The 22,674-nt window shown below is 51.0% G+C and overlaps 2 protein-coding genes across 4 annotated transcripts in view; both read right to left on the bottom strand.

The window, feature by feature from the left end:
• The window catches only part of LOC142462457 (sarcalumenin), a 52,236-nt gene that overhangs the window by 13,161 nt on the left and 16,401 nt on the right, over positions 1-22,674 (bottom strand). Inside the window, exon 1 of one of the 3 annotated variants that reach the window (XM_075564355.1) lies at positions 17,389-17,510. The exons of the other annotated variants lie outside the window; for them this stretch is intronic. Coding sequence (XP_075420470.1) covers positions 17,389-17,392 — 4 coding nt within the window. The 5' untranslated portion in view covers positions 17,393-17,510. Of the gene's footprint in view, positions 1-17,388; positions 17,511-22,674 lie in introns of those variants that run through there. 3 annotated transcript variants of the gene reach the window in all.
• On the bottom strand, positions 1,028-11,995 carry LOC142422251 (uncharacterized). Its single transcript, XM_075527668.1, has 3 exons — positions 11,974-11,995; positions 2,317-3,288; positions 1,028-1,080 (listed from the first exon to the last, which is right to left on the bottom strand). Exons 1-3 carry the CDS (start codon positions 11,993-11,995, stop codon positions 1,028-1,030), a joined length of 1,047 nt encoding a protein of 348 aa, XP_075383783.1.

The raw sequence follows: 22,674 nt of genomic DNA, 5'->3' as shown, positions 1-22,674 counted from the left end.
CTTGAGAGATGTGTATGGAGCACGTCCTGCATGCCACATTGTGAGCATTATGGTAGAGAACTGGTGTCCTAAATCACTCCCACCCTTATGGAGTCTTCCTAGAGTTTAGTGGAAAGAGACATGGTTAAAAACCTTTTAAAATATAAGTACAAACTGGGATGCAGGCTATAGAAGAAAAACTGAAGTTGTGAGACGATTACTGAGTGTTTTGATCAGAGATTAGAGCAGAATCCTGATCAAAAGGAGGGAGTGTAAAGCAGAATTGGAATTTCTTATGGAACCTAGACTTTCTGGAGTCACTAAGACTGGACAAACCCCTGAATTTTTTGCCCTGAGATAATCTTTAAACTTAAACAATGGAATCTTTTTTAAAACCAACATTAGTTTCCTTAGTAAAAAAAACTGCTTTGAATACGATACTCTTTAAAGAACTATATCAAAACCATAACCAAATCAACTGCCATCAATCAAGTTATTCTGACTCATGGTGACCCTATGTGGGGTTTTCAAGGTTGTAAATCTTTATGGGAGCAGGCAGCCTCATCTTTCTCCTATAAAACATCTGGTGAGTTTGAACTGCAGCCTTTAGCGTTAGCAGACCCGTCCTTATCCCACAGCAATACCAAGGCTCCTTTTAAAGAACTATATATGTGAACAGATTATCAATAGCAACTCAAAAGTTCAGTTAGGAAACTTAGGGAACACGGAGTTAATGTTAATGAGGAAAGAAAATTTCAGCAATGGAGGGTGATGAAAGTTGCAAAATTTGAAGATCAGGTCGCGGAGTTGTACGCATAGAAATTGGTCTGTGTTCTGCTGTGTATATTCTCAATACCAACAGAAAATAAATTGTAGCAATGTTAGGGTACATGTGAAGCCAGAGGACATGCCCCAAAGGAAGCTACACATACGCTGAGGGCTGCTGTGTGAATGGTTCATTAGGTGACAAGGGCAGGTTCCAGGGACAACAAAGTTGCCGGCAAACACCAGTCAGGAGTTAGCATAAAGCAGTCGGGAGGCTAAGGCACTACGCCACAATGAGGCACGAGTGGTGGGCACCAGAGTTCTGGGGGTAGTAGTCTGTACAATAAAAGTCAAGGGGAGCGCTAAGCAGACGCTGACATGACTTAATTAGCATTGTATCAGGATCCCACTGAGGGGGGAGTGGAGAGGATGGGTGGGCAGAGACTGCTGCAGGGAGTCTTTTCAGAATAACTTGCATTTGACCAGTAAGAGATGCTCATTGTGAACTAGAGGCTCTTGCTTGGGCCGGGGAACCTTCCATCCTTGATCCTTTAGAATTGTAACTATTTTCCTGCCAGATTGATCATGCAAAATATTTGGGATGATGTGCCTAAGCTTCCCAAGCAGGAGACTGGTTCCCTTAGGGAGGAGCAGAGAATGAGTGCACCTCAGAGCTTGGATCTTTACATGGATCACACCCAGGTAGCCCCTATTCCAAAAGGGAGGACAAGGAAGGGAAGAGCTTATGTTACAGGCGCTCCTCCCTGTATGGCGTGCACCAGGGCCCAACAAGTGATGTGTTGTTGTCGAGTCCATTCCCATGCCTACTGACCCAGTGGGACAGAGTAGGACTGCCCCATACAGTTTCCAAGGCTGTTGTTGTTACAGAAACAAACTCATCTTTCTCTCATGGAGCTGCTAGTAAGTTCATATTTACAACTTTACAGCTAGCAGCCCAGTACTTGAACATTGTACCGCCAGGGATCCTTCCCAATATGTAAAATAACTTCCTACAAGGGAGGCATCTTGGAATGGGAGGATGGACCCTAATCTCTCCAGTAGGATAGTCCAACTTTTGGTCCAAGGAGCCTTGACTCCCTGGGGCCTGAATCCATCTCTACAATGCTGCCCGATAGCTGTGGGTCTGGCCTCCCATTCCTCTATGCCGGAGAGGTGGCTGCTCCTACAGTGGTCACAGCCAGCCAGCTCTCACATCACAACCCTCACCCAAAGGTCCCAGTTCTCCACACCTGATATGGACCAGTCGCTCACATTGTCTCATTTATTCTCTGTTCCTCCCCCCCACCAACCTGCCACTATTCCCTTTGTCCTAAGGTCGAGACACTGTTCCATGTTGGAGCATCTGGGGACCCTACAGGATTTACTCCTGAGGGCACAACCTTGCACTCCGTCCCTCCAAACTAGAGGTGTCCCACGGCCTCCCTGGACAGTGCCTCCAGGATAAGCAATCTATCCCTGACTGTCCCCTGCCCACAAGACTTCTTGGAAGACTGCTAGGGCTGTTTCTGCAGAACTCCTACCCCCTGGAGAGTACATGTGGCAGTCCCCTACCCTGCTGGCCCTCTTCTGGATCTTGTGCCTCGATGCCCTTGGACCCTGTACTCAATTCCTCTGTGCTCGACTGCACTCCCTTCTCTCCTGGGTTCGTGCTTTCTGCTGCTTCCTGGCTTTCCCTGGCTTCCTCAGAGTCCGCAGCCCCTGTTTCTTCTGAACTAGCCCCATCACCACTGTTCTCTTTGGATTCTTCGGATGTCATTCCCTCTTCTTCTCCTCCATGTTCAATGCTACTCTCTTCTTCAGAAGAGGCTTCGCTGGGGCCCTGCACAGGCAACCCCTCTCGGGGACGGTCCTCTTGAGAGAGCTGTGCTTCCTTGGACTCTGCGCTGGGGCTGAGCTCCCGGAGGTGGAGGTCCTTCGACTCAGCGTTGTCGTAGTAGCTAGCTTCTGGGTCAGCATCAGCCTCTTCTTCCCCAGGCTCAACTTCCCGAACTCCGATGAGCACTTCCTGATCCTCCCCAGGCACTTCGGGCTCCTCACCCGGCACTCCCGATTCCTGAGCAGGGCCTGTGCTCCGTTCACCATCTGTCTCTGAGACGAGCTCTACCTCCATCTCTCCGCTGCCCGCAGCCTCCTCGGGGACCCCGCTGCCTGCTTCCTCCATGGAGAGCCCGCTCCCGGCCGCCCCCTCTGCCCCGTCCAGAGGAAGGGCACTGGATTCAGGAGGGCCCTCTTCCTCCTCCCCAGGTCCTGCAGCATCCTCCAGCGGGGCAGACTCAGGAGCTGAGCCGTTGGACAGGCTAGCTTCGGAGTCAGCAACCTTGGGAAGGACCCCTGGCGGGGACTTCTCTGGGGTCTCCACCTCACTGCCATCTGGAAAATGGAGGAGCCGGGTCTTCTCTGGAGGGCTTGCATCTGCGTAAAGTGCCCTCTCCTTGTCCTCTAGATTCGCGTCTCCAGCAGAGAACTGATTCTCCAACAAATTGCCAACCTCTTCTGTGCCACCCGAGGCAGAGACTTGCAGTTCTGAATGATTAGAATATTATTGGTCAGTTTCACAGGTTGGCACTCACGCTGCTTCTCAAAAGCGTCTAAATAAATCTAGTTCCCATCTTCCTCGGCGGTGGTGGAGACCTGCCTAGGAGCAGTGTTACACCCATCCCCCTGGGTCTTCTCAACTACCCTGTGTGACAAGCAGAGCTGTGCGAACCCCACCCCCATGTGAAAACCACAGATCTGGGAGGAAACGGGGGAGGGGGGGGGCTGTGTGTGCAAACATTGCCCATCCCAAAGGCAACCTCTCCGCCCCTCGCCTTGGACTCTCCCACTACTTGGCCGGGTGGAAACTTGGGCCCGCCCTTGAAGCCCTTCCTCAACCTTGCTAATGGGCACGTGCAGCTGGCCAACCTGGAGATATATCCAAGACATTACAAATCCATGTGCATGCCATCCCTCAGCAGTTCCTAGAGTCATTAACCCGAGAGCTTTTTATACCACTGTCAGCAAAGGAGTGAAAACAGGTGTTTGCAGGCGACATAATCTTAGGTTACATGGCAAAGTACTTAGGGGATTATTTGTGTCTCTCAACCTTATTAAGTCACACATCCAACCCTGTCCACGTAAGGACAGGCATTTGCTGGCCTCCCTGCCTCCGAGTGGACATGGCCCGAGGAGGAGCAATATCCAAAAAGGGCAGGGCTTGGGCTTCCCAGTGGCCTTAGCCAACCCCTTCCAAGGGGATCCTCTTCTAAGGGCTGATAGCTTTACCCGGAGAGCCGAGGGCACAGGAAGAGCGAAGCAGAGGGGAGTAGAGTGGGGCCTGGTCTGCAGAGATCACTGACTTGCAAAAGGGGTGAAGGAAAGCTTCCCCAGGGTAAACCTATTTTTTCCATCAGATCCCACCCGGGCTACGATCTGTTTAAGAAAAATGCCAATGAAGCTTGTCAGATGCAGGGACTACAGGAGTCTGGCCTTGAGTCACCTAGACAGCCACCGGGCTCTCCCTGTTGGCTCCATTCACCCTGACTAAGGGCTTCTGCTTGGTTTGCAAAGACTCAATGTCTCCTCTCCATACAGGGGTTATACACGCACACACACACACAAACACACACACACACACACACACACACCTCTCTCAGGTTGAAGGCCTCCAACAAAGAAAAGCCCCTTCTGCCTTGTGATCCCCACCATCTGCTCCTTGATGGCTGGGGCAGCCTCCAGGGTCCCTAGAGAGCCAACCTGAGGCTAAGTTCAGAATGCTAGAAAGTTGAAGCTTTTTTCCTTCCAGAGTACCCCTGAACCAGCTCCCCTCACGGCGACCAACCCAAGTGCCCATCAACAGATGATTGGATATACAAAATGTGGGCCTAAGAAAGGAGGGCGCTCTACCACGCAAGGTGACATCATTGAACTTCGGAAACACTAAACAGAGGAAAATAAGTCAGACAAAGAGGCTGCATGCTAGATGAGTCCATGTATATGAAATGTCCAGGCAGGCAAACCCACAGTGAGAGGACGCTGATAGCAGTGGCCAGAGGCTGGAGGAAGGGGAAGGGGAGAGTGACTGGCTATTGGTAGAGGCTTTCCTTTTGGAGTAACAGAAATGTCTTGGAATCAGCGGTCATCGTTACACAACACTGAATGTTCTAAATGCCACCGAATGTTATGCTTTAACATGTTGATGGTTACTTGTAATGTTATGTGAATCAGCCTCAATAAAGAGTAGGCTCATATTGAGAGAACACTCTTCCCACACATGTTCACAGATGTAACCACATCTGAAACTCCATTATTACTAAAGGGGCCCTGGTGGCTCTGTTGGTAAGCATTGACTTGCTAGCCTCAAGGATGGTGGTTCGAATACACCAGCTGCTCTGTGGATAAAGAGAAGGCTGTCTGCTCCCATAAAGATTTACAGCCTCTGAAGCCCAATATACCATATATGGAAGCCCGATATATAGAGTCACTATGAGTTGGAATCAACAGCTGCAGGTTTGACTTTTATTATAACTCAGAACGCTGGTGGCTCTGTGGGTTCGGCATTAGACTGCTAACAATAAGGTCCACAGTGTAATCCCGCCAGCACACACTGCAAAAGAAAAGGCTGCCTGCTTCCAGGAAGTTTTACAGGCACCGAAACCCTGTAGGAGTCAGAACTGGTTCAAAGGTAGTGTGATTCATAGCAAGCCTGTAGGACAGGCTAGAACTTCCCCCTGTGAGTTTTCAAGACTGTAACTCTTTATGGAAGTAGAAAGCCTCATCTTTCTCCCTTGTAGCAGCTGGTAGTTTCAAACTGCTGACATTGTGATTAGCAACCCAAAATGTAACCACTACACCACCAGGTCTCCTTCATCAAGCAGCCAGGTTTTAGAGGCAAATGTGTCATATCAAAGATATGTGGCCACTAGATGGGCTACTGAGACCCAGAACTACTGATTCTGTCCAGGCTTCCAAAGTCATGAAATGTTTTTAATGTTTAGGGGACAACAGTGCACCCCTTCTCTCTGCTCATGCTTCAAACAGTTCCTAACTCCGGGAGGGCAGGAACGGTCTTAACTCGGCCTGGTCAAAAGGAAGTGCTGCCTCTACTGTTGATGACCAGGATGAAGATAACGGTGATACTGAGCAAAGGGACGCTGGGTCTGACCTGCCATGACATTTCTGATACTCTCAAAAGGCTCTCTGCCTCCAACAAGGGGAGGCCCCCAGGTACTTGTTTACCATGCCATTCAACTCCTGGGCTCTGTCTTGGCAGAAGAACTAAAATGTGTGTATGTACTCACACATATCTGTGAGTGTGTATGCGTGTACACACACATGCACACACCAACATCTACAACTGCACCTTTCCTGGCTCACGTGTACTGCTGAGCAGCCCCTGCCTGGCCTTCACTCAGCATTCTGGAGTGAAAAAGACCAAGGGTGATGGCTCCCGCCCCATGACCTTCCCTCAGGAGTAAAAAGACTTATGTGAAGGAGTCTCTCAATGAAACGAGATGGCCCATTGCGCCCCAACCAAACACAGCTTCAGGAAGTGGATAAGCCATTGGCTGTGAGGAGGGCTTTAAAGCAGGGCTTCCAACTGGTTCCTCCCAATTCTAACCTGGCTGAGACTTTGTCCTTCTACCCCAGCTAGGCTGCATGGGTATCTATGTTTTCACAAGCTGTGTGAGTGAGTGAGTGAGTGAGTGAGTGTGTGTGTGTGTGTGTGTGTGTGTGTGTGTGTGTGTGTGTGTGTGTACAGGGGACTGGAGGGGGCTACAAAATGGCCCTGGGACAGTTCCATTATCTTTTCATTCCATTCTCCCATTTCTGAAGCCCCTTGGTATTGATTCACCTGGAGATGCTGATTCACTACATCTGGGTGGAAAGACAAATTCTCATCAGAGGTTATCTCTCTATCTATCAGTCTCTCTCCTCCACCCCTATGGCTCCCTCAGGAGGAGGAGGGGGTATGGAGGACTGAGGACACGCTGATGGGTGAGTCCTTGGGAAGACAAGTCCTGGTCTAGGCCAGAACACACAGTAGGGTACTGTATAAGCTGTCGCCAAGGCAGTTGGCCCACCAGAGCTCAGGGCATGGTTGTGTCAGAGGTCATGAATAACAGCAGCCCCAGTGGGATCATGGGAGGCAGAGCTGGCATAAACCAGTTCCTCTTTCTACCTTAGCACCACCGTCTGCCAGCAAAGTCCTGTGTCCCCCATCCCCACCCACTGCCCTGCTCAGTTCTCTCCTCTCCCCACCTCTAATAAGACTACCCCAACATTCCTTTCCCCACTGAGCCCATTCCGCAGGGACATCACCAAGGGTCTGAGTGAGCACAACTGGACAGGAAAAGCTCTGGCCAGGAGCCTCTCAGAGACCTCCCTGAGGTTGTCTACCAAAGAGGAGTCCACAACAATGGGGGTCCACACCAAACAGGCACACCAAGTCCAAGCCTAGGGCCCTCAGGCCAGAGTGCTCTCCAGGCCCCAGCGATTTGTGCAAAGTGACCCAGGAAGCCCTCAGCTTCCTTGGTGAAGACTCAGGAACAACCCTCCTCTAATAGAGTCTGATCTGTTCCCTTGCTGAAAGTGGGGAGAGGGTGCTTGGAAACCACACTCCTCTCCCCCACCTCTTCTCTGGAAATATCTTCCTCCCACATCTCAAGAAAGCCCTCCTGACAATGTCTTTTGACTGCCATCTGGATGTGCCACCACTGAGCTACACAACATCTTGGCTTTGAATGGGACTTGGTGCCATTCAAAGAACTTTCATACCCATGTTCCTCTTGGTCCCCACCCCAACAGTCCTCTGGTGCAGGAAGAGCAAGGTTGGGTACACATTCTTGACATGAGGAAATAGACACAGGATCATTACTCTGATCACAGTCGCACATCCCAGAAATGGGCTAGAACTCAGGCAGAGAGCCAGAGGAGCGTGCCCAGGGGAGATGGTCCCTGTGACCCTCAGGCTTTGCAAGCATGGTAGTCTGGGCCCAGTGGTCGGTCTATAATGTGTGTGCTCCACCCCGTGATTCTAATGCCACCATCATGGGAGGACCACAGTGCTACTGCCACAATGTCTTTTAAATTGAGTCTTTTAAATTGAGTCTGGAGGTCAAAAAAAGAGAAGTCAGACCCCATGATACTTTGCTGGTTTACCGGTTTGGAGCTTCCCTCTGGATGCTGAATGTAAAAGGCGGCTTCGTGGAATAGAATAGAATGGAATGGATACTCCATTACAGCGTCACGTCAAGTCTCTTAGCAGCCATTCTAAACAAGGATTTCCCAAGGTTATTCCTCCACATGACTTTTAATCCCTTTGCATGGAAGCAATCAAATCCAAAGGCATACATGAGTAAAATATTTTATGCAGAGGATCATCAGGAATAAAGTCCTGGTGGGAAGAAAAATCACTTTCTAACTCTAACCCTGAACACATCAGCCCAAGGAGGGCAGGGATACCAGTGGTGGGCCCTGAGGAATCCTGCTGCTCAAATACTTGGAGATCTTATAAGTCTATGACCCAAGTTCATCTGAGAACACCTTGCAGAGCAGAGGTCTCATAGGCAAAGCAGGAACAGCCCCGTTCTAGATTTTGCCTCTGGATACTCCCAAGTGAGCCAGAGTGGGTCAATGGCCTCCTCTGACATCCCCATTTTTGGTATTTTATTCTACAGAGTCAATGTCCACTGATCCGGGCCGCTGAACAAATCAATCACTTCTTGGGCGATGACCTGAGACAATGCGGTAATCAACAAAAGCCTTAGAAGAGAAGGGCTGGCCAGAGGTGAAGGTCGACCACATCCTCCCCAACCCGACCCCCTTTCCCTTGCCGTTCAGAGAGCCTTCACCTCTCCCTGCGCCACCCCCACCACCAGGGCAACTAAGGTGCCATGAGAGAGGTCGCCATTTTGGGAAGATTTCTTTGGCCACCTGGCCAAGCTCCTAAAATCAAGGCTAATCCCACCAGGTCAGCTTGTCCCTGGCTAGGCTCTGGCCCCAAAGTGCTTCATGCAGAGGGTAGGATACAAGGACAAAGACCAATCAGAGAGAGTCAGGATTCAGGGGTCAAAAGGGATCTCCTCTAAGTCCAATTAGTAGTTTGATTTTACTAATAAGGCTCCTAAGTGGCTGTGTCCCAAAGACACAGGGCTAATCAGCCTGGTTAGCAGTGGGCTCATACAAGAGTCTAGCTTTCTGATCAACTCCCCACTTTGCCCCCCCACTCATGGAGGGTAGGGGCTCAATTTACTTTGGAAAGGAAACAAGTTCTTACTCTTTTCTCTCTTTCCTCCCTTTATCCAGGATTGTTCAAAACTAATTGTTTTTAACTCATAATATCCCAAGAATTGACAGAATCCCTTTGCTTCCCACCCTGAACTCAATCCCACTGCCATGGAGTCACTGATGCCCAAAGGCTCCCTGACAGCCAATGAGCAGTCTCTCTGGAAAGGCAGCTGCTTTGTGGGAGGCACAATGGGACGTTCCTAACATCTCCATGTGAGTCAGCTACTGGAAAGAATCCTCTGCTGAGAGCCCTTTTTCCAGAGACAGCCTCGCCCCAGGTGCACAGAAGCCCTGCAAACATGGTGGGGTCATACTGCTTCCGTTCAGAGGACTGAGCTCTCGGGGCGGAGAGAGACTCCAGACAGACTCGGGCAGGTGGCCAGCTTCCTCCAAGCCCCAGCCCCAAGACAGAAATCTCTATGGGCTCTGTGGAGAGAGGCTGCTGATGGCATAACTCTTGGGCACCAGGCAGGGAGAGGTCCAAGCAAGCCTGACTTCTTCCAAGTCCCAGACTAATTCCTTGGCTTAAGGTCATGGCCATCTCAGGCTTGGCAGGTGTGAGCAATGGGACAAGACCCACTTTACTCCACACCCAGGGAAGTTGGAGAAAGGCTAGTTAGTTCTTGAGCTCAGAATGTGTATCTGACAGCTCCAGGCTGTCTCCTGACATGTTTTCTGGGCCAAGGAGGACCCCAGGCCCAGGGAGTACTCACAACCACCCCCTTACCTCTCTCTTCCCTGAGCCCCAGAGTCATCCAGAGCCAGACTGGTCTCTGAATCCATGAAGGGATACCTGATATTTCAAACCAGCAACATGACCTTGGACTTATCCTTGAATCTGAGTTCATTCATCAATAAGAGTAATTAACCATCCTTGCCAACCTTCTCAAAGTGTCTGACATGAGGTGAGGTTCAGACGCATTCCACCGTCATTCTTCCTAGAAGACCAAAGGTGCTGGGCCAAATCCAAATGGTACCAAGTGAGCCAAAACAGAACCAGCTTTGCACAGGAGCCAAGCCAACTCACCCTTCAATCTGCTCCTCAGGTTCTGGATGGGTGGGTCCTTTTCCTGTCTCCCAGGTGAGGTGCCCTGGAGCAGATCTGTCTTTCCTGAGCCTCCAGCTGGCCCAGGGTCAGAAATGGACCTAAACTTTCCATACTACAGAGGTCAAGATCATGACCTACTGTGCCCAAAGCTAACTCCTGCAGGTCCTGACTCCCAGCCAAGTCAGTCCTACTCCCCAGAAACTTCCCAGGCCACTCTATACCATCTGCCAGATCCCTGAGGACCATACAACTCACCCCAACACACCTCCACCCCCCAGGGCCCACCTTTCTGAGGCGTTGTCAGAGGCCCTTTGAAATGGCATCGGGCAAGAAGACAGCAAGGCCTTGGGAGCACAATGGGAGCGCTCATAATAGGGAGCACAGTGGAGAGGATAATAAGCCCTTCAGAAATTGCTCAGATGTGCTTGGCTCCCACTAGGAAGCCCCCTGCTTACTCTGCTCAGCTGCAATAAGAATGGAGCATGTTGAAAAAAAAGAAGAAGAAGAATGGGGCAAGTCAGTACCTTTGAAGAGCCTTGAACACAGGCCTGCCTGGCCACACTCAGCCCTCCTCCAGCCCTCTGGTCAGCCCCCAACCCCACAGTGCCAGGAGGAGGAAGCCTTGGAGGGCAGGGCACTAGAGGCAGCCAACGACTCCCTTCCCAGACCTGCTCAGGCATCCTTAGCAGTTCTACCCTGGCTGCTGAGAAAACCAGAGATGCTTCCACTCCTGAGTCGACTCAGAGTCAGGAGGAAGGTCAAGCCAAATGCAAGGACTTGGGTAGCACAAATGCTCCAGTCCTCTGTCCTGTGAAGCCCTGGTCCACAGAACCTGCCAAAAACTCACTATTCAAGCACTATTCAGAGTGCCCCACTTCTGACTTGGGCACAGTTTCACGTTTGGATTTTGATATTCAAAGTCCCAACCTCGATCTCATTATCCATCTGTGAGAACTAGAACCCTAACATAAAGGAGTCCAATACATTCATGTCAAAGGCGAGGAAAGGAAGTACCCAACATCGCCTACTGTGTAAGGGGCAAAATCAGGAATAACGGTGAGCTTTCCTGACCAAGAGTCACTGGGATTCCCATTCAGAAGCTCATGGTGGAAACATGGGATTAAGAATGGAATTTGCCTATAAACTTCCCTTTCCCCGTGGATACCCATGTTCTGCCCTGTCCCTGGGCAGCCCTGGTGTTCCTGAGCTCACGTGCTTCTTCCCCATGCCTGTTCCCAAGGAGGGTCAGCTAGGGTTCAGAGTGGAGTGGCCTTGGAGTGGGGGGGGTTCCCCGAGTACAGTTCTGTGTGAAGAGTCGTGGGAGGACTTTGATGACGGCGTAAGCCCTCAGATGTCACTTGCATCCAGGCCCTGCCCTGGCATGTAGCTCCATGTCTACAGGCCAAGGAGGGCCCTCAGGTTACCCCCACTGGGAGCCCATGCTACAGTGGGGCTGGTCTTACTGCCACAGCTCAAGGAGGTAGCAGCCACTGGAGACAGCCCTGAGCCCCGCCTTCCCACTCCACGAACAGGACAAGCTCTCAAAGCCTCCAGGGCAAATCAGTCTATTGGCGCAGACATCCAGACCGCATCGCTGGGCTACCTGAGAGCTGACTTGCTAGAGCCACTGGTTTGCATCCCCTGTGACCTACTAGCCTAAGCCTCAGACCCGTGGGTCCAGCTTCCTGGAAGAGTGGCAGGACAAACTCGGTCCCCCTCCTTGGGCCACTTCCTGTCAGGCTCCCTCCGGAACACCATCGCTCTGGGAGGAACCATCCCAGGCCACTCAAGTCAAGCATGACCTGCTCAGAATACCCAGGCGGTAAACTGCCTCTAGTGCCCCGGTTCCTCAGACACTGACACCAGAGAAGGCTCTCACTCCCGGGGCTCACTGGGCAGCCTCCTGGTGGCCATGCTGCCGGCCAGGACAGGCCATCCATGCCACAGTTCCCACGGGGCTCCCCCAGAGAGAGGGAGGTCAGCACCAAGGGCAGGAGTGAGGTGGGCGGAGTCTGCACACTGCCTGCTGGCTGTCCCCAGGCTGACCCTCTGTGGCCAGTGCTGAAGGCCACACGAAGCCATCTCCACAACATCTGAGGAGCACCAGCAGGCCAGCCTGCCCACTGGGTCCCAGGGCTGGACCAGGGCCCTAACCCCTGTTATGTGTGGGAGGCCATCTCAGTGCCAGGTGTGTCTTGAGATGACCTCCTTTGAAGTCTACAAAGAGAGTCAGAGAGCAGACATAGGGACTGTAGATACCACGCCCAGGCAGGTCACTCAGGACCACAGAGCTGACACCTAGAAAGCATAAGCAAGAACCCTCCCTGAAGCCGGTGTGGCATCCTCAACTCTGACATGTAGCCTCCTGAACTGTGACGAAATACAGTTCTGTTTGTTAACGCTCCCACGTGTGGTACTTCTGTTACAGTAGCAAGAGGAGGCTCAGATGCCCCACTGAGCCCCAAATTCTCCCACCAGTTCTGGCCACAGGAGTGTCCACTGGGTCTGGCAGATGTGCCTGCCATTGCAGGTGGACTGAGTGCACAGGGTGAAAATGTGTCTCCTTCTCTGGGTCGAGGTCCCTGCTAGCATAAATGGTTTGCTCTGGACTACGTCCAAAGTGAAGGGTTGGTGGTTCGAACCCACCTAGCAGCTATTGGGAGAGAGACCTGGCAATCTGAAAACAGCCCTACAGAGCTCAGTGGTGCTAGACACCAGACGAGATCACCAGGAGGTGACACTGAGAGTGCACCACCGTGACTACTGCACTAAGGGGTCCTGGGACCATAGTGGTTACGAGTTGTGCTGCTAACCATAAGGTCGGAAGTTTGAAACTACCAGCTGCTCCTGGGGAGAAAAGCAAAGCTTTCCACTCCTGTTAAGAGTTACAGTCTCTGGGGGATGGACAACAGAAAAGTGGGCAAAGTGAGATGTCGAACACTGTAAGATATGACAAAGTAATAATAATTTATGAATTATGAAGAGTTCATAAGGGAGGGAGGGGGAAATGAGGAGCTGATATTAAAGGCTCAAGTAGAAAGCAAATGTTTTGAGAATGATGATGACAACAAATGTACAAATAAATGTGCTTGACACAATGGATGTATGTATGGATTGTGTAAGAGCTCCCAATAAAATAATTCAAAGAAAAAAAAGAATTGTATGAGCCTCCAATAAAATGATTTTTAAAAATAAAGAGTTACAGTCTCAGAAAGTTCTATCCTGTCCTAGAAGGTAGTCCATTGACTCAATGGCAGTGAGTCAATATTTTGCTAAAGCAGCCTTGGAGACTTTGAGCTGCCCGCAGAGAGATAGGAAAGTTGAAGAGCAGGGATGGGTTGACAGCCCAATGAACATGGCTAATTTCCCTAACAGTTCCATCTGTATTTAGGGGTCATGGCTGTTAGGCACCCCTAAGTCGGTTCTGACTCCCAGCAGTCCTGTGCACAGCAGAACAAGACACTGCGGTCACGCTGCTATGGTGGAGCCACTGTGGGCACCACAGTGCCTGCCCCCCACACTCAAAAAGAAAATCAACTGACCACTGGAATAAAGGAAACTGAAGAAAGAATCAACTGTCCTTGGTTTGTTTCTTTTTCCAACGCCTTGGTGAAGCCTGTTAACTGCCTTCAAAATGCAGCCTCAATCTAACCACTTCTTCACCCACACCACCCTTCGGCCCCAGGCACTCCAACACTCAGAGGGGAAGCAGGATCAGAGGGTGAGGGCTCTGTAATCTGTGGGACTCAGGGGTCTCCTTTGCCTGGGAGGGAGACCTGGGGTCTTCTCTGTCCAGCCATGCCAGCCCTGGTCTCCCTGCAACACTCCAGCGCCCAGTTCTCGCCCAGCCAACTGCATGGCTCACCCTTGTCTTCTAAGTCTCCACTCAGATGGCACCTTTCCCAGAAGCTTTCCCAGGCCAGCATCCCAACCAGCATTCCTATCCCTCCCTTCTCAGGCTTAGTGTCTCCTGATAAACTGCGCACAGGGCCTGAGTGGCACACACAATGAAGTGTTCAGCTGCTAACCAAAAGGTCGGTGGTTCAAACCCACTGGCAGTGCCAAGGGAAAAGAGCTGGTGATTTGCCCCCATAAAAACTGCAGATAAGAAAACTCTATGGAGCCGTTCAGCTCTGTCACATGGTGTCACTTATGAGTTAGAAGCGACTTGCTGGCACCACCACCACCAGTAAATGTAAGGGACTTGGGATTTTTTTCAGGGAGCAGCACCCAGAGCTGCCTTTGGGTGACAGGGAGATGATGGTGAGGTGATGGGCCTTCTCTCAATGGCAGACAGTGTTCAAAGCCTCGGTAGTACTAATGGGCTATGTGTGCATGGGGTGGGGGTGAGCGGCAGGGAGCAGGTCAGCAGGTCACTTCCTTCACCTCCCAGGCTCGTTCTTAATTAAAGGGCCCTTCCCAGCTTAGTCACCACACTTGGCTGCAAACTGAAAGGTGAAAGTTCAAGTCCCATCTACACAGAGGTACCTTAGAAGAAAGGCGTGGTGAGTGGCTTTCAAAACCTCAGCCATATAGGAAACCTTGGGGAGCAGGATTCTAGTCTGATGCATGTGGGGTCACCCCAGTCCAAGCTGACTCGATTCGAGTGGTTGTGAGGAATGGGTCAGCTATACTACTGAGGTGAGGAGCTTCTGCTTGAAGAGAACTTCTGCTGGGGGGAGGGGGTCCAAGAGGAGCAGCAGTCATATAGAGAGGGGGCAGTGTCTCAGAGGACAGAAAAGGAGGGTCCAACCCTGAGGCTTGCCCTGGGAGCTCATGAGTGGCAAGGTCAGTTGAGATCGGATGTTCCCTATAGTAGCCAAGTCACGCACGTATAGGGACAGTGGTGTGAGAGCAGTCACCATGGTTGGAAGGGCTGCACAGTCTGGCAGAGGAACCTGGGGCACCAGGCTAAGGGGTGCGCAAGGGACCTATTGGACCAGAGGTTCTTCCTTGCTCAGTGGGGTGCATTTCTGAAAAGTTTGAGGACCCTGGGGCTCGAGAATTTTGAAACCTGCCCTGCCCCCCAACTCCCAACCTGGAGCTGGACAGCCCATGGAGCAAAAATAAACACCCAGATGCCCGACCCATCTGGAACCCCTCATATCGGTAATGAGGAAACCAGAGAGCCCTTCCTTCTGATAGAGGACCCCTAGAGACCCTGTGGCTGGCACGGAGGAGGCAGTACAGAGGGCCAAGGCACCATGGTGCTAGCACTGGTCAAGGCTCCACTCAGTCTTTCTCTCCAAGTAGCTCCGGCTGACGGGTGGGGAGGTGTCACCACATCCTGGAAGTTCTCCCAGGGCCCAGACTGTGAGGGGCTGGGGGTGGGGTACAAGCAGAAATAGCAGAGGACATGCAGCCAGCTGGGCCCTGCGTCCAAGTTCTCAGGTCACTGCTGCCTTCCTCACACCACCAGCTACAGGAACTAGATCTCCACCTCAGGACACCCCTCCCACTAGCTCTGCCTCTGAGGGACAGACCTAGAGCAGGCTGTTGGCTGCCCTCCTGTGGCAGTCACTTTCCTCAGCCTCACTGCTAGGCAGGACCCTACCTCCTGGGACTGCCCCCCTTCACCCCCCACTCCCCCCGCCACCTACCCCACCCCAAGCCAGCTGTCTATCCATTCATTCAAGGAGAGCACTCAGGATGTGTCAGCAGATGAGCTGTTGGGGCAAAGGCATGGGCTGGGGACCAGAGAGAATGCCATGGCAACATTGTGGAACTTGCCACTCTGTTCAGAGGAAGAGCAAATGCTAAACAAGCTGGGATAACTGAACCCACTTCCCAGCCGCTTTCAGCCATACAACCAACAGGCCTATCAAGTGAACACCACCCCCAGGAGACTCATGCGATGAGGCCAACAGGCCAAAAGAGTAGCATCTGCCCCCAGGCAAACAGGAAAGATATGGTGGGCACTGGGAGGACGTAGGGAGAGCACTGCTCCATCGTGGAGAGGGTGCTCAGTGAAGAGGCAGGAGAGGAGCAGGGATGAAAACAGGGGACCACAAGGAAGGTGGGAGAGTCACAAAACAAAATACGTATGAATTCTTGAACTGAATGGGAAGGCCGGTACTCTAAAAGCACTCACCGAAGTTACAAGAAAACGTTAAAAATAAATAAAATCTACCAAGTCAAAAGAAGAAGAAAAGCTGGGGACCAAGGCACAGGACCGGTAATAACCCCTAAAATTCACACCCGCCAACACCACAGAGCGTGAGCAGATTTGGACATAGGATCTTTGCAGATGTCACACATTCATTAGAATCAGAGTGGGCCCAAAACCAGAGACATAAAAGTGGAAGGCAGCCAGGGGAAGGCAGAGTCAGCAGAGATAGGAGTGACGTGACCACAGCCAAGGGACACCAAGGATTTCCCCAGGCCATCAGAAGCTAGAAAAAGTTAGCATGACTCTTATGACTCTCCCCCAGAGTCTGCCGTCACAGCATGACCCTGCCCCCCCCACACACTGTGAGACCACACACTTCTGTTGTGTCAAGCTACCAATGTGTGACATTTGTTATGAACCCTCTAGGAAACATACAACCCCACACAAAGTCTGGCACAGTGGGAGATTTCTAGTCCTATCTCAAACTCTTAAACTCGGCAAACTGGTCCCAGCCTAACCTCAAGGGGTCCAAGTTGATACCCAGAACACAAGCGCCCCCCTCCTCCATGATGCCTCCTCACCTCCTGCCCTGCCTCCAGCCCTCCTGTCTCCACCCTTTCTCCACACGCCTGGGCTGCTTATTTTTAGCCCTTGATGGCATCTGCCTTATATGGTTCTCTATTCATTCCATGAGCAGGCCGGCCTTCTTCACTCCTGGTGCATAAGCTCTTTAAGGACAGAGAGCCCCAAGGATATGAACTGGGGACAGACAAGCTGGTTGCCCCTGTTCCCTGCTATCTGAGGAAACCGGTAGAAAATGTCAGGCTGCAGGAACTTACAACAGCGATATGTCATTACTAACAGAGTCCTTTTACCTAAAAAAGGATCTGCTGTCAACAAACAAACAGAAACCATTTGAAGCATGTGACGGCCATTTCCTTGGGGCAGTGACATTACGGCTTCATGCCATAAATTGGGCCTATTTTATAGAGAAGAAAAAAATCACAGAATCTTGATAGAATGAGAGCAAAAAATAGAACAGAACTCAAATTCTTAAGAAGTCCACACCTACCGCGGTGGCTAGTTGAGACCCGGAGAACCCTTCCCCACCCCTCAGACTATGGTCCTAAGCAAAACCATTCCATGAGACTGTCTTTTAGCTAAACAACAGATTGACCCATAAAATAAACAAAATTACCCATGAGTTTGGTTGTTGTCCAGGTGCAGCAGCACTAATTCACTAACTCTAAGGCAAAGAAGAGGGGATTCTCAGAGTCATCTGGCCTTACCAGGAGACATCCACATCCAACCTGCTTGCCTCTGAGCAATGTAGTGCGAATATTTTGTTGCATTTTTGGAGAAGATGTAGACAGGAAATGAGATTCTCATGCAATCATTGTCACACAGTTTGTTCAGTGATCTGGTTACATTTCCCACAGCATGCCAACTTTCTTGTTACTTCTTCTAGTTGTTCTATTCCCAGCAATCCCGTTTCCTTTTACTCATCTGCTTTTGAGTAAAGATTTTTAATAAAAAGATGACTGAACTGTTGAATTGTATGATAGCTGGATTATGTCCTAATAAAATTATTTGGAAAAATTAAATAAGTAGATAGATAGATAAGCACAGAGGTGGCTGACAGATGACTGTCCCCGCGTTCTGATATTTAAATGTTAGTGAGTGACCTGATCTGCACCCCACCCAGATCTGCCTCTGGAGAGGGCAGCCTATGATAACACAGCTGACTACACATTTAGACAGGAAAGCATGGCAGGGAGAGATGCATTCCCCATGGCACTCCTGTGCCCCTCAGAGCTTGTGCCCACGCTCATCCGTTGAGAGCCAAGTGCTGGGACCTGCCCCAATGGGTTCCAGGCCCTCCCTGGGTCCTGGCTTCTTGACCTGGATCAGTGCTAGAGAAATTAGTGATACTTGGGGTAAAGTCAGGGAAAAATCAAGTAACCCACAGATTGAAGGGTCTTGGGTAGGCGATCTACCTAGACTTATTTACTTATTTATATTCTCTCTCTTTCTCTCTCTCTCTCTCTCTCTCTCTCTCTCTCTCTCTCTCTCTCTCTCTCTCTCTCTCTCACACACACACACACACACACACACACACACACACACACACACACAACCAGTATAGCCTATGCTCATTGGGATGTATTTTTCAAGAAACAGACTTGTGAAGTCTTTACCTATTGCCATCTAGGGAAAATTCTATGGGTAGCAACTGGACTGGCTTAGGTTCTTAACAGAATAGCCACTTGGAGAAGGACCAGGGACTGAAGTTCTGGCAGGGGCCTACTCGGGGAGGGAAGGTGGGCCCATAGCCCAGGGCTCTCCCCCTGGCTTGGGTCTGGGTTGAGCTGCCAGCAGCAGTCCACTTCCTGAGGGTGCATAACTCCAGGACAGGCTTTGCCTGCACCTGTTTGAGTCAGAGTGCTGTCCCTACCCAGAAGGGTCCAAAAATATCTGAGTGGGAAGGAGAGAGGATAGACAGGACTGGCTGGCTGTCCTGAGGGCCTATGGGAAGAGCTACTTAGTTCAGCCATCAAGGCCCTTCACAACTGACCCCAACCCAATGGGGGCCCAGTCTCCCCCAGGCCTAGCTGAGTCCCACATCCTAACCAGAGCTGATGGCCCAGGCCCTGCCTAGGCACTTCTTGGGCCACCATATTCGATGCTCTTCTGTCCCTTCTCTGCCTAACTCATCATGGATTCATTCATAAATGCCTCCAGTGAGCCCAGTGCAGAGTTAGCATTGGTGGCTCTGGGTAGAGTGAGTGAAACCCCTTGTCCTGGGCAGCCCTTCCTTCAGATCCTCAGGAAGCTGCCTCCCCCATAACAGTGACCTCTGTGAACTCCAATCGGAACACTTGGCTGCAGTCACTCCCCAGGGTCACTTACATGCTTTTCGGTGCAAGTCATCTCCCCAAATAGAAGGCCAGCCCAGGAGCAAAGACACAGTTACCTCAGCTTGCACCAGGTGGCCACCTCCCAGAGAGAGACCTTCCCTCACCCACCAGCCCCAAGCCCCACCCACTGGATCTGACTAACCAACCCCGGTCTTCATCCCCCCAAGTCCTGGAGCTGCTGAGTGTGTGTGCTCCGTGCCTCTGGCTGCACACCCAGAACTGTGCCTGCTCCCAGGAAGGCCCCTGGGCCCATCTCTCGGGGACTCCACCCACCTCTGGGGCTGGCCATGTCACTAAGCTTACTCTGTGCCCTGCCTCCCCTGGAGCTGAGATGGGGTGGGAGTGGAAAGTAAGCATATCCTGAGGGAGGGACACCAGGGTCTCTGCCTCTGCCAAACTACCTTCAGAGCTGGAGAGTGACAAGGCTGATTTAAGCGGGCCTGTCCCTGACCATGGAGAAAGACCGGGGTGTCAGAAAATGATCAGCTTCCAGCAACCCAGTCCTGTCGGACTCAGGGGCTCTGCCCAATGCTGCCCCCTTCCTTAGGTGAAGGTGAGGTGGGGGTATACAGAAGGGCCCCACCACTCCAATACCCTTAGTCATAAGTCAGGACCCCTACCCCATTCTGCAACCTCTACAATGCAATGGAAAGGGCAGGGTCCCCAGGCTGTGGCTTAGGGGATGTAGGAATGGCATGGGGAGGGATGCAAGACCACCTCTCACTGTGCCAGTGGGGGAGTCACCACCAACATCAGCCAATTCCTATGAAGGAACTATGACATACTTCCTGTCTCCAGCCTCTCTACCAATGCTGGCACCAGCCTTTTCTCCCACCGCACTCACTACTTCTCTCCTAGACTCCTTAAGTCACTGCAATGGCCACAAATGATACTCATGATTGTGGAGTTTATTAGGGAAGTAACAGATTACAATTCAGGATCAGGAAAGTTCAGGATACAGTTCTTTGACCAGGAGAGCCTCTTTTCAAGCCCACAGACAGGCCTCTCCCTGGTCCTCAGACTCCAGGGGGATCTCATGGGTCAGCCCAGCCCCTGCCCTGATTAGACAAGTATTACAAAGCTCTTTTAGCTCTGCCACCAAGTGCCTAGAGGCAGCCCATTCAGCCAGTAAGCCTTGGCCTGAAGCAGCTCAGCATTCTTGCTCCATAGGCCAGGAAGCCCACAGCACCCTCTCCAGCTGGCTCCCTGGTTCTGCTGCTTCTGCCACCACTTCTTACTGTCTCCCCAGAGTCTTGCTCTGACTCCTGGGGAAAGGAGGTTCTAAGAGCAGGGATCCTGGGTCCAAAGGACATACTCCACTCCTGGTTTTTCTTGCATGATGGTTGTGAAGTCTTCCCTCTCAGCTCTTCATTTGGCAATTTTAAAACTAGTGAAATAGCAAAACTGATCAATCCCCCTGTTAGGGTTCAGTCTTACTTATTTGCCTGGTCCCACCCCTCACCATGGTGCCATACATTTTACTTACATTATTAGCAAGTTATCCTATACACCACAGGTGGGCCACAAACACCTAATTTTCATAAATGACATCATACCGAGTTATTTAGTACGCATTACCAGGACTAAGAGAACCACATTAAGTGATTCACTGCACAACAGAGACTTTGAGTAAGACTTGCCCATCAAAGCTATAGGAAATTTCCCATTAGAGATACATTTCTTATGTTAAGCTCTTAAGGATATTTTAAAACGAGTGATTCGAGGAAGTGGGGATCTGAGCTGTTGCGTCTTTCCAGCAACGTGAGCTCGGAGTGTTTCCTGGCTGCATTAGATCTCAAACGGTGGAGCATGAAAGCATGCCAGGGTCAGGGGCTATAAAGTTGACAAGAGGAGCCAGATGTGACAGAAGCAAGAGTAGAAGGCCAGACGTCTCCGAACTCCCAAGGGTGCTTAAGGCCACTCCGCAGGCAGGATAGCGTAGGGGCAGGGTCTCTGGACGGGTTTAAACGCCACACAGACACAGGATAGAACACAGCTTGTCCATCACATCCCTCCTCTTGCTCCTCTTTTCATCCCCCCCCCCCAGGAACCCAACAGGGTAGGAAGTGAAGGCCCACAACCAGGAAACCCAAAGAGGAAACTTGATCTTTATTTCAAAAGGAGCAGTGGGAACTGAGGTTACCATCAGGGTAACTCAGGCCATGTGTGCCTCCTGAGCCCATCCTCATTGACACATCTCACCAAGATACAGTGCTTTGCCTCTCGTAGACGCCAAAGACTTATGTGAATTAGACAGCTCTGCTGACGGAGCTGGGAGTCACATGGCGCATCCTCCTCAGCTCACCAACAGTGAGCAGCATTGATTCATTGGCCTCTCCTCTTTGGCTCGCTGCTTTCAGGGCTGCCTAATTCCCCTCCAGCACTGGAGACCAGGGCCTCGTCTTGGCCCTGCCAGTCAATACCCCCCAACTCTGTGAACCCACCCACACTTTGTACTTCTCAGGGTAGACAGGGCCCTGTCTCTCTAAGGCCTTCTGTGCCCTCCAATATAGACCAAGAGCCATGGGGCTCAATCCCTGACTGGCACCAGGGTTACTGAGTCTTTATCGAAAATGTGATGTCCAACTGAGGTCTCCGTGCCTTTTATCAAAGTCATAGCTTCTCCTTAAAGCATAGCACAGACCTCCTCCACTCTCCTCATGCAGTCTGGACCTCTGGCCCTCCCGCTCCCCATTAGCCCGTAAGCACACTTAAATCTTCTCTGGTGTTCAAAAAGGAAAATCTCCATCTCTGGAAATGTCACTCTACTGTCACTGTCCTCTACCTCTCTCAAAATGACAGATTAATTTTTTAAGTCTCTATGTCTAAATGCATTGTCTCCACAGTCCTTGATAATTACCCTCAAAGTTCTCATAATATGGAAACTACATCCTCCTCACTATCTCTGCAATACGTAGTCCTGTTGATTGCCTCTTATTCTAGATGACCTCATCTCCCTTGACTGCCAGGTCACTGTATCTCCTGAAATCTCTTCCCATCTTTCTGAAATGTGTCCTCTTTTTACTGGACTCAACGATGGGAACAATTGGGAGGATGGCACAGGGCCAGGCAGTGTCTTATTCTAGCATATCTCGGGGTCCCTGTGAGCCAGAACCAACTTGGTGGTACCTAACAACAGCCCTCCCCAAATCCAGTCACCCCTCAAGGATCAACCTTGAGTTCATCTCTGCTCTCCCCTGCAAGCACTCTCTTGATGTCCTCAGCCTCACCCTCATCTTTACCTAAATGAAACCTCATTTCTAGACCCCCAGACCTGACTCCCTCCTACACTCCAATCCCACCTTTCCAACTATTGTTAAATAGCTCCAGCCAGATGGCACTGATATCCCTCCAAATCCACATTGACCCATAGTGAACTTTTCATGTTTCCTCTTCTCTATCATTTTCCTGGCTTCTTTTGCTGGCAAGAGCATTCTTCCACTGACCTCAAGTCAACCCAGAATGGCTTCCCAACCTGCCCTGGCTCAGGAGTTGAAAAGTACAGGCAATTTTACTTCAGGTTCTCCTTTGATCTACACCCACACCTGAGCTCACCCCGTTATGGA

The sequence above is a fragment of the Tenrec ecaudatus genome, chromosome 12 (assembly GCF_050624435.1).
Source record: "Tenrec ecaudatus isolate mTenEca1 chromosome 12, mTenEca1.hap1, whole genome shotgun sequence".
Taxonomy (NCBI): domain Eukaryota; kingdom Metazoa; phylum Chordata; class Mammalia; order Afrosoricida; family Tenrecidae; genus Tenrec; species Tenrec ecaudatus.
This window is presented reverse-complemented; position numbering and strand designations above follow the sequence as displayed.